The 15,829-nt window shown below is 45.4% G+C and overlaps 1 protein-coding gene across 2 annotated transcripts; it reads left to right on the forward strand.

The window, feature by feature from the left end:
- Positions 1–2,237: 2,237 nt before the first annotated feature.
- On the forward strand, positions 2,238–9,191 carry LOC101783836. 2 transcript variants are annotated; one of them, XM_004956436.3, is made up of 12 exons: positions 2,238–3,081; positions 3,185–3,345; positions 4,744–4,804; positions 4,887–4,952; positions 5,074–5,159; positions 5,704–5,761; positions 5,934–6,146; positions 6,350–6,415; positions 6,498–6,577; positions 6,650–6,768; positions 6,919–7,012; positions 8,589–9,191. In XM_004956436.3, exons 1-10 carry the CDS (start codon positions 2,290–2,292, stop codon positions 6,762–6,764), a joined length of 1,698 nt encoding a protein of 565 aa, XP_004956493.2. In that variant the 5' UTR covers positions 2,238–2,289; the 3' UTR covers positions 6,765–6,768; positions 6,919–7,012; positions 8,589–9,191. The 2 variants fall into 2 exon arrangements, with proteins under 2 accessions (XP_004956493.2, XP_004956492.2); XM_004956435.3 differs by having other exon boundaries at positions 6,953–7,012.
- Positions 9,192–15,829: the final 6,638 nt, after the last annotated feature.

The raw sequence follows: 15,829 nt of genomic DNA on the forward strand, positions 1-15,829 counted from the left end.
CCACGACGTATCCAAAATGATCGCTTAAAGCCTGTGCGTGCGCATCCGCTCAGGTACATACAGCTCCTTCTTGCTTGCCCACTCACCTACGATATGGGCCCCTTTTGCCGGCTCCGGCTACTGTAGTTGTAGTGAGATGGAGACGGAGTGAAGCCGGAGCCGGTGAAGCTACTCTCCTTGACTCCTCCGGATCCTTCACTTTTTTTTAAGTTCATTTTAGATCTAGATTTGCATTCCGGCTGCTTACTACCTACAATATTGCACAGTGTCGTATATTGCTGCTACAGACTACAGAATTTACACCGGAGGAGTCGGTAGGGTGAAGCCCAACAAAGGGGTCCTGTATGATACTACCTAGCTATGAATCTATGGGATAGCTGTCCAGTGGGCAGTGTCAGACATGATTTTTTTTTGATAAGGACAGACATGAATTTACATGATCTATCCATGTGACCATGCATGTGCGTAGACAGCATCCAGTAGCTAGAATACCTTGACAAACAAAGGGAAGGCAGATGCTAATCAACCTCTACATAGTACAGTATACCTCACTAGATAGCTGAAAACCTGATGGTAGTATTGCGGATCCGCGTCGGCCGCACACTCGCCGGCCGCTAGCACGCAGCGTGCATTATTGTTGCGCTCCGTCTCCGCGCCTCTTCAGTGAAGCGAAGGGCGGAGGCATGCAGGCAGCCCTGCTGGGCGGACCGGCCGGTCCCAGTAGTGTCTAGCAGAAACTTGCTTTGAGGAGGGTCCCCCTATCCTGTGGTTCCTGGTTCGTGCGGTTCCGCTTCGGATGCATGCATGGTTCGTGTTGTTCCGCTTCCGATGCAGCGCGAGATTGCATGGGGCCTGCACGCAGATCACGGTCGCGCGGCGCTGCTAGCTGCTACCATACCATGCAGGGCCTCAAACCAAATCATTGCGCGCATACGTGGTGGTGCTTTGACGACCTCTGATTTCGACGGGAAGATGATCTCGAGTGCCCATGTACTAGCTAATATATCTATTTACGGTTGGAGTGCGTGCATGCTGAGGAAGACGCCACTAGCTAAGCTATTGCTAGGTGGTTTAATTTTCTTTCATGCAAGGTGGGACCAACGGGTTCGGGGGCCCTCAGATCGTTTTTTTTTTGCCTTTCCGTTAGGAAAGAAAGAATTCAGATGGTTTCATGGTATGGATGCGACCATTTTGCAATGTATATGCGTGTGATCCACAATTCGTCGTCGTGGGCCACGAAAACGACAGCAGCTTGTTCCCGGACAACCTGAATTTTACCATAACCTTCACAAAAAGGTACTCGTTTATGCCGGATCAACTGCATATCTAGTGAGCGGATTAAAATGACATGCTTCATCCATTTCAAATGGCAAGTTGTTTTATCTTTTCTAAATATATAGTTTTTTTTATATTTAGACTTACGCTATATGCCTATATCTAAGTTGTATGCCTATATCTAAGTCGTACGCAACATTAATTATGTATGTAAAAAAGTCAAAACGGTCTATAATTTGGGACGGAGGGAGTACATAGTTGCCCTTCATTTATGCTGGATCAAGATTGGGCACACCATATTTTTTTGGAGTAATTTTCTTAGCAAGGGCAACACATGTAAGAAGGTAAAATACCTACTACAAATTCAATAATGGTTTCATGTATCTTGAGACAAGTCGTGAAGGCTAATTTTCATAGCTGACAAAGATGTGAAAAATATAATACAACAATTTTTTCATGAATTCTAGAGAAAACTGAAACTGCTTCTAGTTAAATTCCTTACTTTCACGGAAGGCCTCGACTGTTCGTTGGTAGTCACACAGAAATAACCTTATTAGAGCATTTTGGACATGGGAATTATGATCGAAATAGTTGAGATCGAACTAAATCTAACAAATTCCTAAATCAGCCGCACACACTCCAAGACAAAAACACTACCACTCTACAACAAGAGTAAGCTCACAACTTGAGTCCTGCTATACAACCTATTTGCACAATCGTGTTACAACCAGGAGATTAAATGGTTCAAAATCACTTAGATCATATATGTATGTGAAAGCAATTTTCGTAACATGGCTATCAGGTCCAACTACCTCGGCGGCCTGCCCAGTTGATTATCTGGGCTTCATCTAGGGCCAAACAGCCCACCTAGTCCATAGCCGGTCCAACGCGGCCCATCATCTCACACTCCCATGTGGCCTTCTCCCCTTCCACTCGTGCTCACCACTCCCACTCTCCTCCGTCTCCCCAAACCCCAAACCCCACACCCCACCCTACCGCCCCCGCCGCGCCGCCATGGCCGCCGGCGGCCGGCCGTGGCGCGTGATCCCGCGGCCCGTCCTCGAGACCGTCCTCCACAACCACGCAATCCGCCCGCGCGTGCCGCAGCCGCTTCTATTCCACGGGCCCCGCGGCGTCGGCAAGTCCACGCTCCTCCTGGACCGGCTCCTCCCCCGCTGGTCCGAGAACCCCCACGCCACCGCATTCGTCGACTTCCTCCACCCCACGCCCACCTCTCCCGCCTCCCTCGCCGCGGCGCCGTGGTCCCTCCTCCCCGCCGACGCGGCGCCGCCCTCGCTGCCCGACCTCCGCCGCCGCCTCGAGTCGGCGCTCGAGGGCCTCGCCCGCGCCGCCGTCCTTCGAGGTGCCGTGGGGTCCAAGGATGTGCTCGCCGCGCTCTCCCGCTTCCACGGCCTCAGCACGGCGCTCTCCCGCCTGGCCGGGGTGCCCGCCGCTCACTCCTCAGCCACCTCTGTGCCTGCTCGCCGCTCTTCGTCCACTTCTGTGCCGGCGCTCTGGTCGAGGGCCGTGCTCGCCGCGGTGCGCAGGTACGACACCGCGTTCTGCATTGGTGAGGGTGAGGCGACCAACTGCTCCATGGAGGAGAGGGCGTACATGCAGGAGGCCATGGCGGCCCTGAGGGTGGCCAAGGAGGTGCTCGGGCTGCAAGAGGGGTGGAGGAAGGAGGCAATTAGGGAGATGAATAGAACCGGTCGGTTCTCGCGCTCATTGGCCAATTCTGCCACTGATTGGCCATGCCTGTTGCTGGATGTTCTGTCCGGTGTGGCAGAGGAGGATTTCTTCCAGGTACATTTGGTGCTATTTTAAGTTGGGTTCTGGTGGCTTTGTGAGAAAGGGTTTGGTGTAACTTCACATTAATATTGTATCTGTGATGCTTGTCTATGTGCAGCCGAAGCTGGTGCTAAACAATGTCGATGTTCTGAGGAAGGCAATTTGCGAGGACGAGACGATGGTGCCGGCAGCGATGTACCATGATAGCTTTATTTGGAGGGTGATCGCGCTTGGTGCCAATGAACAGTGCTTGCCGGTCATTTTATCAACTTCCGATGGGTGAGTTCTTCTGCTTTCTTTTCCTGCATTGTACACGCTCTATGGCAGTCATGTCTAGAGGTTTTAGAGCTTAAGTGACATAACCTGTGCAGCCTGAATATTAGAGAATAATTATGTTTACAGTTTGGTGCTATTTTAAAGGTACTATGTTTGCTTTAGAGGAAATTTTAGAGGTACTATGTTTGCTTTAGAGGAAAAATTTAGGCAAGGTAAATTTTAGAGGATTTCTTCCAGGTACATTTGGTGCTATTTTAAAGGTAGAAGCAGAAAGACATGCTGTGCTCTCTTAAGTCTTAAGTGCTTGTCATACGGGCTGCACTATCAGTGCTTAGTTGTTTTGCTCCTACTGACTCACTAGCACCCAAACCATTAACTGAAGTGCTAGTTACATCAGAACACAATTTGATGGATAAACCAGATTTACCGCCCACAGGGATTTCATATGCGATGCTGCTGTGTTTTTCTGTCCAAGCATGGCTTCCTATTCCCATGGATCTGTCCTGTGCCTTGTTTTCCTTGCCTTGCAACAATGTTTGCTTTATCAAATCCTGGCACAGCAGATATACTCAAATATACTTGATCAATTGATTTACCCATGTTAGGGACAGCATACTCTGTAAACTGCAATATCTAGCTTGTGTGGCATTTGGGAAAATATACCATCAATGATGTCAGATGCAAGCGATCTAAATTCTGATGAACAACTTTGCCCAATCTATTTTGTGTTCATTTCAGTAAACTGTTCACATTGTATATAGTATAACCTTGTAACCGAATTGTACATTACTGCTTTCTCCGTGTTTGTTCTTCAGTGGAGTTTTCGATGACATTGTTTATTGTATGATGGTACTGGGTAATTGGTTAGAGGATACTGCCATGCCTGGTGCAAAAATGTGATGTGCCACTGCTTCCAACCTGTTACAATAGAGGATTTCTAGAAAAATCTATAATACAGAGGACAATTCAAGAAATAGATTTTGTGCTTCTGCGTGCAACTTTTGCTGTGCTTTTTCTCTCACAAAATATTCGACTTATCACAACTGATAGATTTATTCACATACATGTTTAGGTGAATATAACTACTATTGCTGAATACCTGGTAGGAATGTAGATATGGGATTACCCTTTTGCAAATATTTATGAAGTTCTAGTCTTCTAAAGAATTTGCTTATTCTGGACTCTGTTGCATCTTCATTGTCGCCACATGTTGTTCTCTAGCCAGAACACCCCCCCCCCCCCCCCCCCACCAAACCCACCACACGCACTCACAAAAGCCACTTGATTCGAGTTAGTTCTGCACCATTGCACTTTGTCATGGGGGTTAATGGAGTTCTTTTCGTAACATAAACACATTGCTGGAAACTGATAAGCTCATGCTCCTTTTCCAAATCTTTGCAGGTACTATTCTTCTCAAGCATTCGTTGATTTTGGTTTCCCTAATATATTTATTTCTCGTGAGGTATGCTCACTTTATCTTTGGTATGCTGTGCCTTCTTTCCGGTTTGCTATGTTTTACTTAAAGCATAATTATTGGATGACAGACATTTGGTTGGACACCACAAGAAGCTAAGCTGCATATGGTTTCTGAATTCTTCAGTGAACAGGAGGTAGTAAGAATTTAGATCTGCTGATGTTGCCATTTATAAAACATGTATGTATAATTGTATTCCATTCCTACAATTTTCTTCCTTGTGCATAATTTGTTTCTGATTTTTATTGAAGTTGTAGTGGAAAGTTGTTGATGAGGTTCTTGGACCAAACCCACGACAATTATCTGAGATATATATGCTGAAGCAAAAAGCGAATAGACCAGAGTAAGTAACATGCACACTTGGCATTGCCACTGAATTTTGCTTGCTTTATCCCAGGCTGACACTATCTTATCCCTAAATTTGATTCACTTTCACTCTGTTCTCTTTTGGCTAAATGTACCTTTTTGGTCTCCCTATTTCTAAAAAATAGAAGAAATACTATGTTATGCATTTTGGATTGCATATGTCTTTGAATAAAAGGGCAAATTCATCAATTTTATATGCTTTTGTTCCATCCAACAAATTCTACAAGTGCAACAGTTTTAACAACTTTGGTATTTGAGTTTGAACTATTTTTAGTCTGTATCAGGTTTTGTCACTTTTGTCTACTGTATATGTTCCTAGGGAATCTTTTTGGATTCTTTATTTCTCAAGACTTGTTATTTTTCCACATATTCTTTAGCAAATTTATGGTTTGGAGTCTCATAAAGTAGCTCTGTTTCATAATTTTTTGCAGCATACATGATAAGATCATCTTTCTTAGTTACCTTAACTGTGCACGCTGTGTATTTACTGTTACCAATGTTTAATCTCGATTTTGTTACAGGGCTTTTCATGACAGGAATATTGAGGAAATTATCGATACATACCTGGCACATTTGCAAGTGAGTAATTTTTTTCAAACTTAGCTGACAGCTGTCTAATATGAAACTCAAGTTGCTTCCTATTTCACATCTGCTTTTTTACCATTCTTGTGTTTGTTCAAATACCAGACCTGGGAGAATGCACACAAAATAATGGGAAAAACATGACTGTTGTCTCATTTCTGCTCCCCAGGTCTCCGTCGTGAATCCAGCAATGGAGACAGCATTACAAATGTTGCAGAAGTTTGCCTCAGATGTCCGTGAGGGCAAAGTACCAGAGAACAGATTGTCTCATGGTGCACCTTGGAGACATCCACCTCGGGACGACAATCCTGGCTTGTCCTATAAGTGGGCAAAGATTCAGCTAATGGATTTTGTCCAGTCCTTTGTAAACACTGAGTTTGGGGTAATGATATTCTTCCTTTTACAAGCCAGCATTCAGAATGTTTGATGAATGTTCATTGCACAGTATTAGAGAAGTGGAAAACCTTTCCTTGTTTCCATGTCTTACAAGCATGTGTTGAAAATATAATTGGTTTTGGACATCTTACAACATCTATTTATGGAAAGACAAGAGTTTTAGAACATTTTATTTTGTGTATTGCATAGGTGAACTACCTAGCAGATGACAGCTTGGAAATATTGGATGATCCTGCTGCTGTTGCCATGATGGAGGTATTTTGATTAAACTCTACTTGATGTTGGTTTAATACTTTAATGATATTCATATGATGATGGTGTTGTTGCTGTCTGCTAGGTTGGTTTACTTTATCAACAAAGAGATCCATCCTTTATGCGACCAATCACTCGTGGGATTCAGCGTTGTCTTGCCAGATGGTTCGTTCCTCTACTCCTTGATATTGTTTGAAACGTTTTCATGCCTTGATGTTTATCTTCCATTCCATCTAGGCTTGCTCAACAGAGATTACAGTTGAACATTCAAGAAACAATAGCATTCCTTTGGCAACGTTTGGTACGGGGACGAAGCTACCGCCACTTAATGAAAGAAGTTGGCTACAAGTAACGAGGTATATGGGAAGTTTTCATCGAATCATTTTGTAATACGATCTTATGCTTCATTTGTCATTCATGTTACTTCTGAAAAAAATATTCTTGCATCATGAAGTGATTCTGTTGGACCGAGAACCATTGTTTCCATTTTTTGTGTGAACTAACAGGTGCTTGTGATGGACTGACTCTGACACTGACCAGACACAACTTTCATAAGAATGTTTCAAGCATATATGATTTTGAGTCCGTTCATATTCACAAGTAAGTTGGCTTCATCTGTCATAAGCATTTGCTGTGTTCATTCATCTAGGGAGTATGAACAAATCTGTACTCCATTTTTTAATAGGAAGAACATTTTTGACCATCCAACTATCGCCTCAGTTTGGTTTTGACCATCGAATCGCAAAACCAGGAATGTTTCGCCACCCAACTCTTAAAACCGTTCATATTTGGCCATCGGGCGGTTTTGGTGGGTGGTTTTACTGACGTGGATGCCACATGGCGGTGGGGCCCACTTGTCAGCCCTCCTCTCTCCTCTTTCTTTTCTCCTCTCCCTCTCCTCTCTCCTCCACCGACAGCTGCCGGCCGCCCCTGCGCAAGCCTCCACCGCGCCAGCCTTCAGCCGACCTCGTCCACCCATGCCCCTGCCCCCCATGGCCCTTCCTACCTCCTCCCCTCCCCGGCGCACGGCGGCAGGTGGCAGTAGGAGCAGCGCGGCTGACGCCATAGCACTCCGCTGCTGCCACAGTAGCCCTCCGGCGCCACCGTAGCACTCCGCCGTCGCCGCCGTAGCACTCCGCCGTCGCCGCCGCAGTAGTCCTCCGGTGCTGCCATAGCCCTCCGCTGTCGGAGTTCCTCGAAATCGAGGCGCTTGTCAGCCTCAGCTCGCTCTCCATGTCCAGCCGACCAGCGTCAGCACCTTTGCGACCATCTCCCCATCCACATTCACGCGCCCCTGCCTTCAAAACCACGGCGCCCCCATCTTCTTCCTCCCTTCCTCCATTTTCTCCACCGAATAGAGCTCTAGCCACCAACCAAATTCGTCGCCGGTGCTCCAAAAAACCAAATCGCCTCAACCAGAAGCTCATCCACCTTCTGCTCGACCTCCCCATTATCTCCTCACTATGCGCCAGCCACCACCGTGTCGGGGATTTTGAATCCCCTAGCCGCCCCTTGCCGCGTCGGGGGTAGGGCCGCGCCCGCAAGCGCTGGCGTGGGGCCAGGATAGGGGAGACACGGGGGATGGTGGCAGCTGGCGCAGGGGCGGCTGGAGGCGCGGGGGATGGCCGACGTAGGAGAGCGAGGGAGAGGAGAGAAGAAAGAGAGAGAGGAGGGCTGACAAGTGGGCTCCGTCGCTACATGGCGTCCACGTCAGCAAAACCACCCACCAAAACTGCTCGATGGCCAAATATGAACGGTTTAAATAGTTGGGTGGCCAAAGATTCCTGATTTTGCGGTTCGATGGTCAAAACCAAACTGAGTCGATAGTTGGATGGTCAAAAATCTTCTTCCTTTTTAATATATGATGTTTATGCAAGCTAATTAGTTCATTTGAACGTCATATGTTTAAAAACAGAGGGAGTACTTATTTGAGTAATGGTGGCAATGTTCTGCAATGTTTACTTATTTGGGGCTTGCTGTCCTTATTTTAGTTGGTTAGGTGTGAAAGTTCACTTTCCTATAGAGGCCTGCTGCTAATGTTCTTATGCATCGCTACAGCCTAAATGGAATGAATCAATAAATGAACTAACAATGCAGCAATTATTTGTGGTGGCACTTTGAATAATCATGATGTAATTCACTATTGGTTCAATTGATGCTTTAATTTTTGTTGCAGGTGGGAAACCTCGGCAGTTGGCGCCATTCTGGGTAGATGTGGAAGGCTGGTTTTACATTTTCTGCTGGTAACAAAAAGAATCAACCAAGTGATGGCAGCTGTTGTTTCAGTTGTTGACTCAATTTGGTGTTTGGACTAGGGTAATCACCCAAAGTGGCAACAGAAGTTGACTGGGGAGCACCCATATGTCTACATTCTATTAGAATGTGGTGATTCGACATGTACGGTAATTTTTGGGTCACGGAATGCTTACATCATCTCTTTGGTAGTTCATTGAGGTGACTACTGGATTTCACCAAGAGTTCATCCTTATTGCTTCCCCAGTCATTTTTCAAGTGGCAGGAATGTACATGTGGGCCAATAAATCTAGATTTATACAGGTGAAACTAAGCAGTATGTACGCTTGCCGTTCAAGAAGACCTTATTCTCAGGGGACTTGTTCGTCTGCCTGGGGGCTACGAGGACATCTTTTTCAGATGAGATCGTGATACCATTTTATTTTTTGCGCAGTGCAAGCTAACACTTACGATCTTTAATGTTCCTGAACAAAACTACTGTAAAAAGAAACACGGCAAGACGTAAATGGGAGAGATATTTCTCTTACGACGGATGTTTTCGACAGCAAAATTTAGTTCTGAAATCTAAAACAGGAGAGAAGTAGAAAGGATCCTGCTCTTGATTGAGCTACGTTAGAATGTTTTGCTGGCTAATTTTTGAAACGTATATAAAGGTCCATTGCTTTTAAACCGTCCAATATGAAGTTGTATGAATGTTGAGTACGATACACTTTAGCCTTACAGAGTCTCTTCTATCCGTAATATTTGGGATCTTAGCGACGAAGGATGATTTAGCTAGTCCGTTTAGCAACGTGCGTGCATGCATAATCACGAACATCCAAATCCATAACAGTAAGAGCAAGCTAAATGTGTGTTATGGGGTGTTTGATTTGAGGAACAATGGCCTCATCATCGTCCTTGATGGGGTGGTCCAGCATGGGTTTATCCCATTAATTTTTGGTGAGCTGACTCAGTCCATCATGTTTATACTAAATTATCAATTGTGTGCATATAAGCAATGATGTGGTTATAGTCCAATCCATTTCAGTTCATACAGACTTCAATACAGACTTTAATAATGTTGTACTTCTTCCATTCCAAATTGTAGGTTGTTTTGCTTTTTAAGATTTATAGACATACACTATGCTGAGATAGCTGCAGAGATAGCTCATGCTATGCTGAGTTTCGGCCATGTAAAGCCGCAATACTTTGAAGTTTGAAAGTTAGCGCTCTGAAAATTATTGATTAAACTCTGTCGGTGAATCACTTTGCTGATACGTCTGTAACTATGCCAAGTGATTCCTTTCAGAAAATTTTCTGTGATTTATTAGGTATGTCATCATTGATCACGCAAGGTGAAATTACAGATTTTGAGCATTTAACAAAGATGGAGCAAACAGTAGTGGCGAGCATTAATACGTTTATGTAGGTTCTACAAGTATTCCAGTGACTCTATCTGCCCATGTTTCTCAGTTCATTAGAGTTAAAACTAAAGTTGATAGTTTTCCACCGGTATATAAGCGACTGATGAATAATATATTAGGAATACACGGCAAGAGAACAAAACCATGGTAAGACAGAGACAGGTCAAAAGGAAGGGATAATTCAATGCTGCAATACACGGGGTACGCGCACGATGCACGCACCAGGCATCTTGAATTCGGAAGCTTGGCATTTGGTACTACTTTGTTATGAAGTTATGATAATTAATTTGATCGGTCCATCAGTTGATTTACCCACAATAATTCATTACCAAGCACATGTACACGTATCCTCTCTCAGAAAAGTATCGTTCTAATCCTGCACAGTAGTTGTGACAACTTTAAGCCTCTTTCTAATCCTGCACAGTAGTATATAGCAAGAACAACTACAATATGGGCTTGACGAGGGCAAGTGCTGAGGGAGGGACAGGAGGATGCTGATTGCTATATATGTATGCTGCACCTGGGATCGGAATCGAATGCGTAGCAACATCATCATCAGGTGCAATGAGATTACAGCGAAAATAGGATTCAGAGGCGTCAGGAACACCAAACATATATCGGGGTACATTCATGGCTCTAGCCGTCAGTGATTCACCACACTACAATAGACTCCTCCCAGATGATGCTCCTATTTTTCAAGGGTCGTGTTGGCAGTCGCTTCGTCGGCAGCTTGGCTACGAGCTGAGCTACTTGCTCCAACAACAAGTGTTGGTACTCCCTCTATGTTCGCTTAGATACCATGTCCATTAACTTGATTTTGAGCTAAGCAGCGTCATGTATAAAAAATGGACCCATACAAGTTTTGTTTTGTCGCCTAAAGCTACTGGCCTATGATAGAGCACAAACATGGGACATTCTCTTCGATATGCGTTGCCATTGATCGCAATGATGCATCTGGAAAATCGATATAGGGAAGAAGATTACGACAGGTGTAATTTTTTACATGGAAAATGGATAAAGAAGCGTGAAGCACTATCAACGGAACTGATTCCACATCTCAAAAAGTGTCGTTCTAGTCGTCTAGTCCTGCATGGTAGTTGTGAAGTGGTGCACATGTCCAGACACTTCAAACTTGACCCTACAAATACTTACATCCCGAGGCAACTTGACCCTTCTTCACTTCAAACTGAAGAAACCAGCACTATTAGGAACAACTACAGCATGGGCATGACGAGGGCAACTGCCGAGGGAGGGAGATAAGAGGATGCTGATTTTTATGCTACACCTGGCATTGGAATCAAATGTATAGCAACATCATCAGGAGCGATGAAATTATAGTGAAAATAGGATTTAGAGGCGTTAGGAACACAAAACATACATCGAGGTACATTCGTGGCTGTGGTGCCATCCACAAGTGTGGTTCTCACCGCCGGTGGTTCACCACACTGCCGTAAAGTCCTCATAGATGACGCTCCTATGCTTCAAGAATTTGAGTTGGCAGTCGCTTTGTCGGCTGCTTTAGCCACGAGTTGAGCTATTCGCTCCGGCAACAAGTGGCAACCAGTAGAATGAACCGGACCTGTCGTACCCATACAAGTTCTGTTCTGTTCTTTTTTTTTTGGAGACCGATACAGGTTCTGTTTTGTTGCCTGTCGCTACAGGTTGGTGGCCCTAGACAGAGCACAAACATGGGAGCAATGATGCCTCCTAGTACCTCTACGATGATGCATCTAGCTATCAGAGAAGAATGCACTGGAAAACGGATAGAGGGGAGAAGATTGATGACACAAGTGTTATTTTACATGCACTGCATCGAGTCATAAGTTTCTGAAGTACGAAAACAAATGGGTATGATGGTAATTAGGTATCGGAAAAGCAAAGAATAATCATAAGATGCAATGCTTAAAATGATGGATAGTTTGAGCTCATTTACATACGCAATCAAAATCCTCCCACATTTGAGCTCCAGAATTCTGATACTTGGTCCTTTTTCTTTTGTCATTTTCTCAGCCAACCCTTTGATCATTTTTTCTGCTGTCCAATTCATAGGTGACCCCACTTAAAAAAGAAAAGAAAAAAAAGAAAAAAAAAAGATATTCATAGGTGACCAATGACAATGTGCCCATTTTAACTTGTGTTTTTTTTTATAAGAAGTCACCTATGAAAATAAGTTTCCATAAACAATCCAATCTCTCCACAGGTGGCTATGCAACCCAACCACTACCCTAGTGCTGGATACACTGATATTAGCATATTCTTAAAAAAAAACTAATTTGCCCTTACTTTTACTTATAGTGATACAATACCACATTCTTAATTATAAGACACTGTGGTCGGTGCAGCACAAAAAGACCATTTTAGCTGTCGACAAAACTATCCTTGGAATGTAGACATCCCTGCTCCAATCACATTGACAAGCTCATTATTACAAGATTTGTAATATGAGCCGTGTGCTATTGCAAAGTAAGGGCTTGCTTGGTTCCTGATCGTCGCCTGCCACACTGCAGGTGCGGCGGCGCCAAAGTTGAGGCGGCAAAATTCGGCGCAGCAACGATGCATGACGAGAATACAACTGATTTTGCTTTGCTTCCCGTCGCACTCGCCGGCCGCCGTTGCCTGCGAACTCCTTTGCCGCGTGCGTCAGGTCGTCACCGCCGCGCCTGGTCACCGACGTCCGTGGCGGACACCCATGCGCGCTGGTGCTTGAAATTCCTGAGAAGATTCAGAGAGGGAGACGGACAGAGAAAGTGAAGCCCCCATGTGCTTCTTGCTTCTTTTCTCGATGGAGATTGGAAAGAAAAAGGACCAGGAGAAGAGATGACCTTCTGGCTGCTGCCGTGCTTGCCCATGGGAGAGAAGGAGCAGTGCTGCTATTTGCTTGACGTGAGGGAGAAGAGATGAGAGAGGTGGCGTACCAGCAAGACTACCAATGGGCCATGGACGATTCAAGCTGTCAGAAGCTTGATTGGACATTGGTGACCTCAAATTTATTGATCGTGAGTTCGGCTTGGAAGCAATTTGACAGAGCAGGTTTGAAAACAATGACTGTAATGTATGATTAATCAACATCTAGAACATCCAGGTTGACTGTATGAACATCCAGAAAACATAGCAGAACAATGACTCAAAGGTGCATCAACATCCAGAAAACAGAGCAGAACAATGACCGTATGATTGCAGCCAAAACAGGAGAACTGCTGGTCTCATGTGCCTCTACGGTGAATCGACATCCAGGTACTGAGGGTCCGTTTGGTTTGGCTTTTTAGGTGCTGTGGCTTCCTAAAAAAGCCAGAAACCAAACCAAAGGGGGTACTCATACTCCTTAGCTTCTAGAGAAAGCTGCTTTTGTGCAGTTCATTTTTCACAGCAGGGGAGGAGGTGCTTTTTGGAGCTTTGGCTTTCACAAGTTGAAAGAAATTACCCACTGCCATGGGTTATGTTGTACCGGTTCGCTTCTTTTCTTTTCTTTTTCCGTCTCCCTCACCTGCCGGCTCTCCCTGCCCGGCACCGTTCCTCCTCCGGCGGCGGCGCCCCTCCTCCTCCTCCGGCGGTGGCGCCCCCTCTCTGCGGTGCCCCTCCTCCCTTCTCCTATCGACCTGCCGGAGGTCATCTTTTTCCCCGCACCGGCCCGCCATGGGTAGAGGCCGGGCGAGCTCGAGAGCTCCCCGGTCCGAGGCCTCGAGCTACTAGGGACCAAGGGGAAGGTAGGAGGAGCAAGGGGAGGGCGCGGGCATCCCATTCTAGTGGTTGGGGAAGGGAAAGGGGAAGGGTGAGGCGCGGCTATTGGGGTAAGTGGCGCTGCTTGTCTCGGTGCGGTGTGCTACTCCGGTGAGAGGAGGAAGGAGGAGGGTCGAGGGTGGAGATGGGGTGGAGGTGCGTGAGGGCGAGGAGCTCGACCTCGCGCTCCATGGAGGAGAGCACCTCCTCGGCCTAGCCCGCGACCCAGTGCGCCTGGAGGAAGAAGATCTGTGCGCCTGGAGGAAGAAGAAGATAATGACGAGTGGGGTCCGCATGTCAGTGAGAGAGGAAGAGAGTTCAGTGGGGTGGACTGTGAATGACACGTGGGTCCGCTTGTAAGGGTTTTCAAAAAGCCACAGTTGTTTCACCAAACGGCTTTCAGCTTTCTCACAGCCCACAGCTCACAGTAGCTTTTTCCACAGCCCACAGCTCACAGCTACTTTTGCAAAAGCCACAGTGCAACCAAACACACCCTGAAAGTCCTACGTAGCTGAATCCGGCGCCTTCTTCCCAGCCAATAGCCCCTGTAAGAACATGAGAGAAGCAAATATTTACGACGTGGGAGAACAGGCATAATATGCAACTCATAGCTCAAAGGAAGCTGCCTAGGTGCAAAAAAAAAAAAAAACTTCACAGGCACTTTACCTGCTAAGCAATATTTTTAGCAACTAAGTAGACATACCTTCAGACAGATATAGAAATATATTCAAGGCTACTCAAGATAACACTACAGTAATCATTAACAATCTCATGTTGCAAAATACGGCTCTAAGTTGAACTGCTAACAGAATTACAGTTGTATTCAGACCAACCTTTGCTCAAACGTACTAGCAGTTAACAAGCTGCAAGAGCTCACAGGACAAATCAGTAATGCTTAGCAAAACTGTCACACCCAATTTTATAAACAAAATCGAATGCACATCACATGTATGCCGGGATTTGTTTATTAATACATGTGACATTTACGAGAGTGAATATCATAGCAATGTTATTACCTAACAATAAACATCATTACAAAATGACCCGAGGTCTGAAAGAAAAGTATATAGATATCGAGTCTTCAGCGGAACGGGACTCCATCTCCATAGGCAGCCGACCCCCTGTACACCAGCTTAGAACTGAGTGTCAAAGCCATCATCTTCAAGAACTCCACGTCATCTCTAGGGTAGCAAGGGGAAAAAGGAGGGTGAGTACAACGAATTGTACTCCACAAGTGCGGGGAAAAATTATGACATGAGGCTTAAGTAGAAGGGCTTTATGGGGTTGACACGCACTTAATCAACATCACCTAGTTTTTATCCTAAATCCTTAGCACCTATTTACTAGATGTAAACCACCAGCTTAACCAGAACCAACCCATCAGAAATCCATCCGAGCAACCACCATCAAACCAACTATCCACTTGAGCACCACTAATCAAGAAGAAGTCTAAACCACTCTTGACCATAAGCACAGCTGATATATCAGTTTTACACTTTGTAGAGGTTGCACACTTTCATCATGAGTCGTGATTTCCGTTTACTAGGAGTCATGGCTCACATTTCCTAGATGTGTGGCTGGGTCTCACTACAAGGCCGTTTCAAAACTTCTCCAAGCCTATCTTACACCCACTAAGATTTCACTCCCGTACAGCAACGACCCCACGAGCCCCCTCTTGTCCCACTTAAACAACCACGGTGCAGACAAAACTTGAGCGAACTAATTACTTGGCCAGTCTTAGAGCCCGTTAGGTCTCATGGCTGCGTTGTTAAGTCAGGTTACAGGCTTCATGAACCGGTCCTTAGGATCCGAGGCAGAACTTGCACCAACCCACGTGTCAAACGACACAAACCAAACACCAAATCAGAAATCATCCAACCATTCCATCCATCGTGCTCAGATTATTCCCCACACCAACATTATCATGAGGTTTCTGACCTCCTCGTCACAAAGATTATATAAGATTGCTTTTATTTAGCCCAACCCACAATACTACAAAACCAACCCAGGCTTCAAGGAAGATATTTGGAAAATCTAGTAAACC

This window comes from Setaria italica, chromosome II, assembly GCF_000263155.2.
Source record: "Setaria italica strain Yugu1 chromosome II, Setaria_italica_v2.0, whole genome shotgun sequence".
NCBI lineage: Eukaryota > Viridiplantae > Streptophyta > Magnoliopsida > Poales > Poaceae > Setaria > Setaria italica.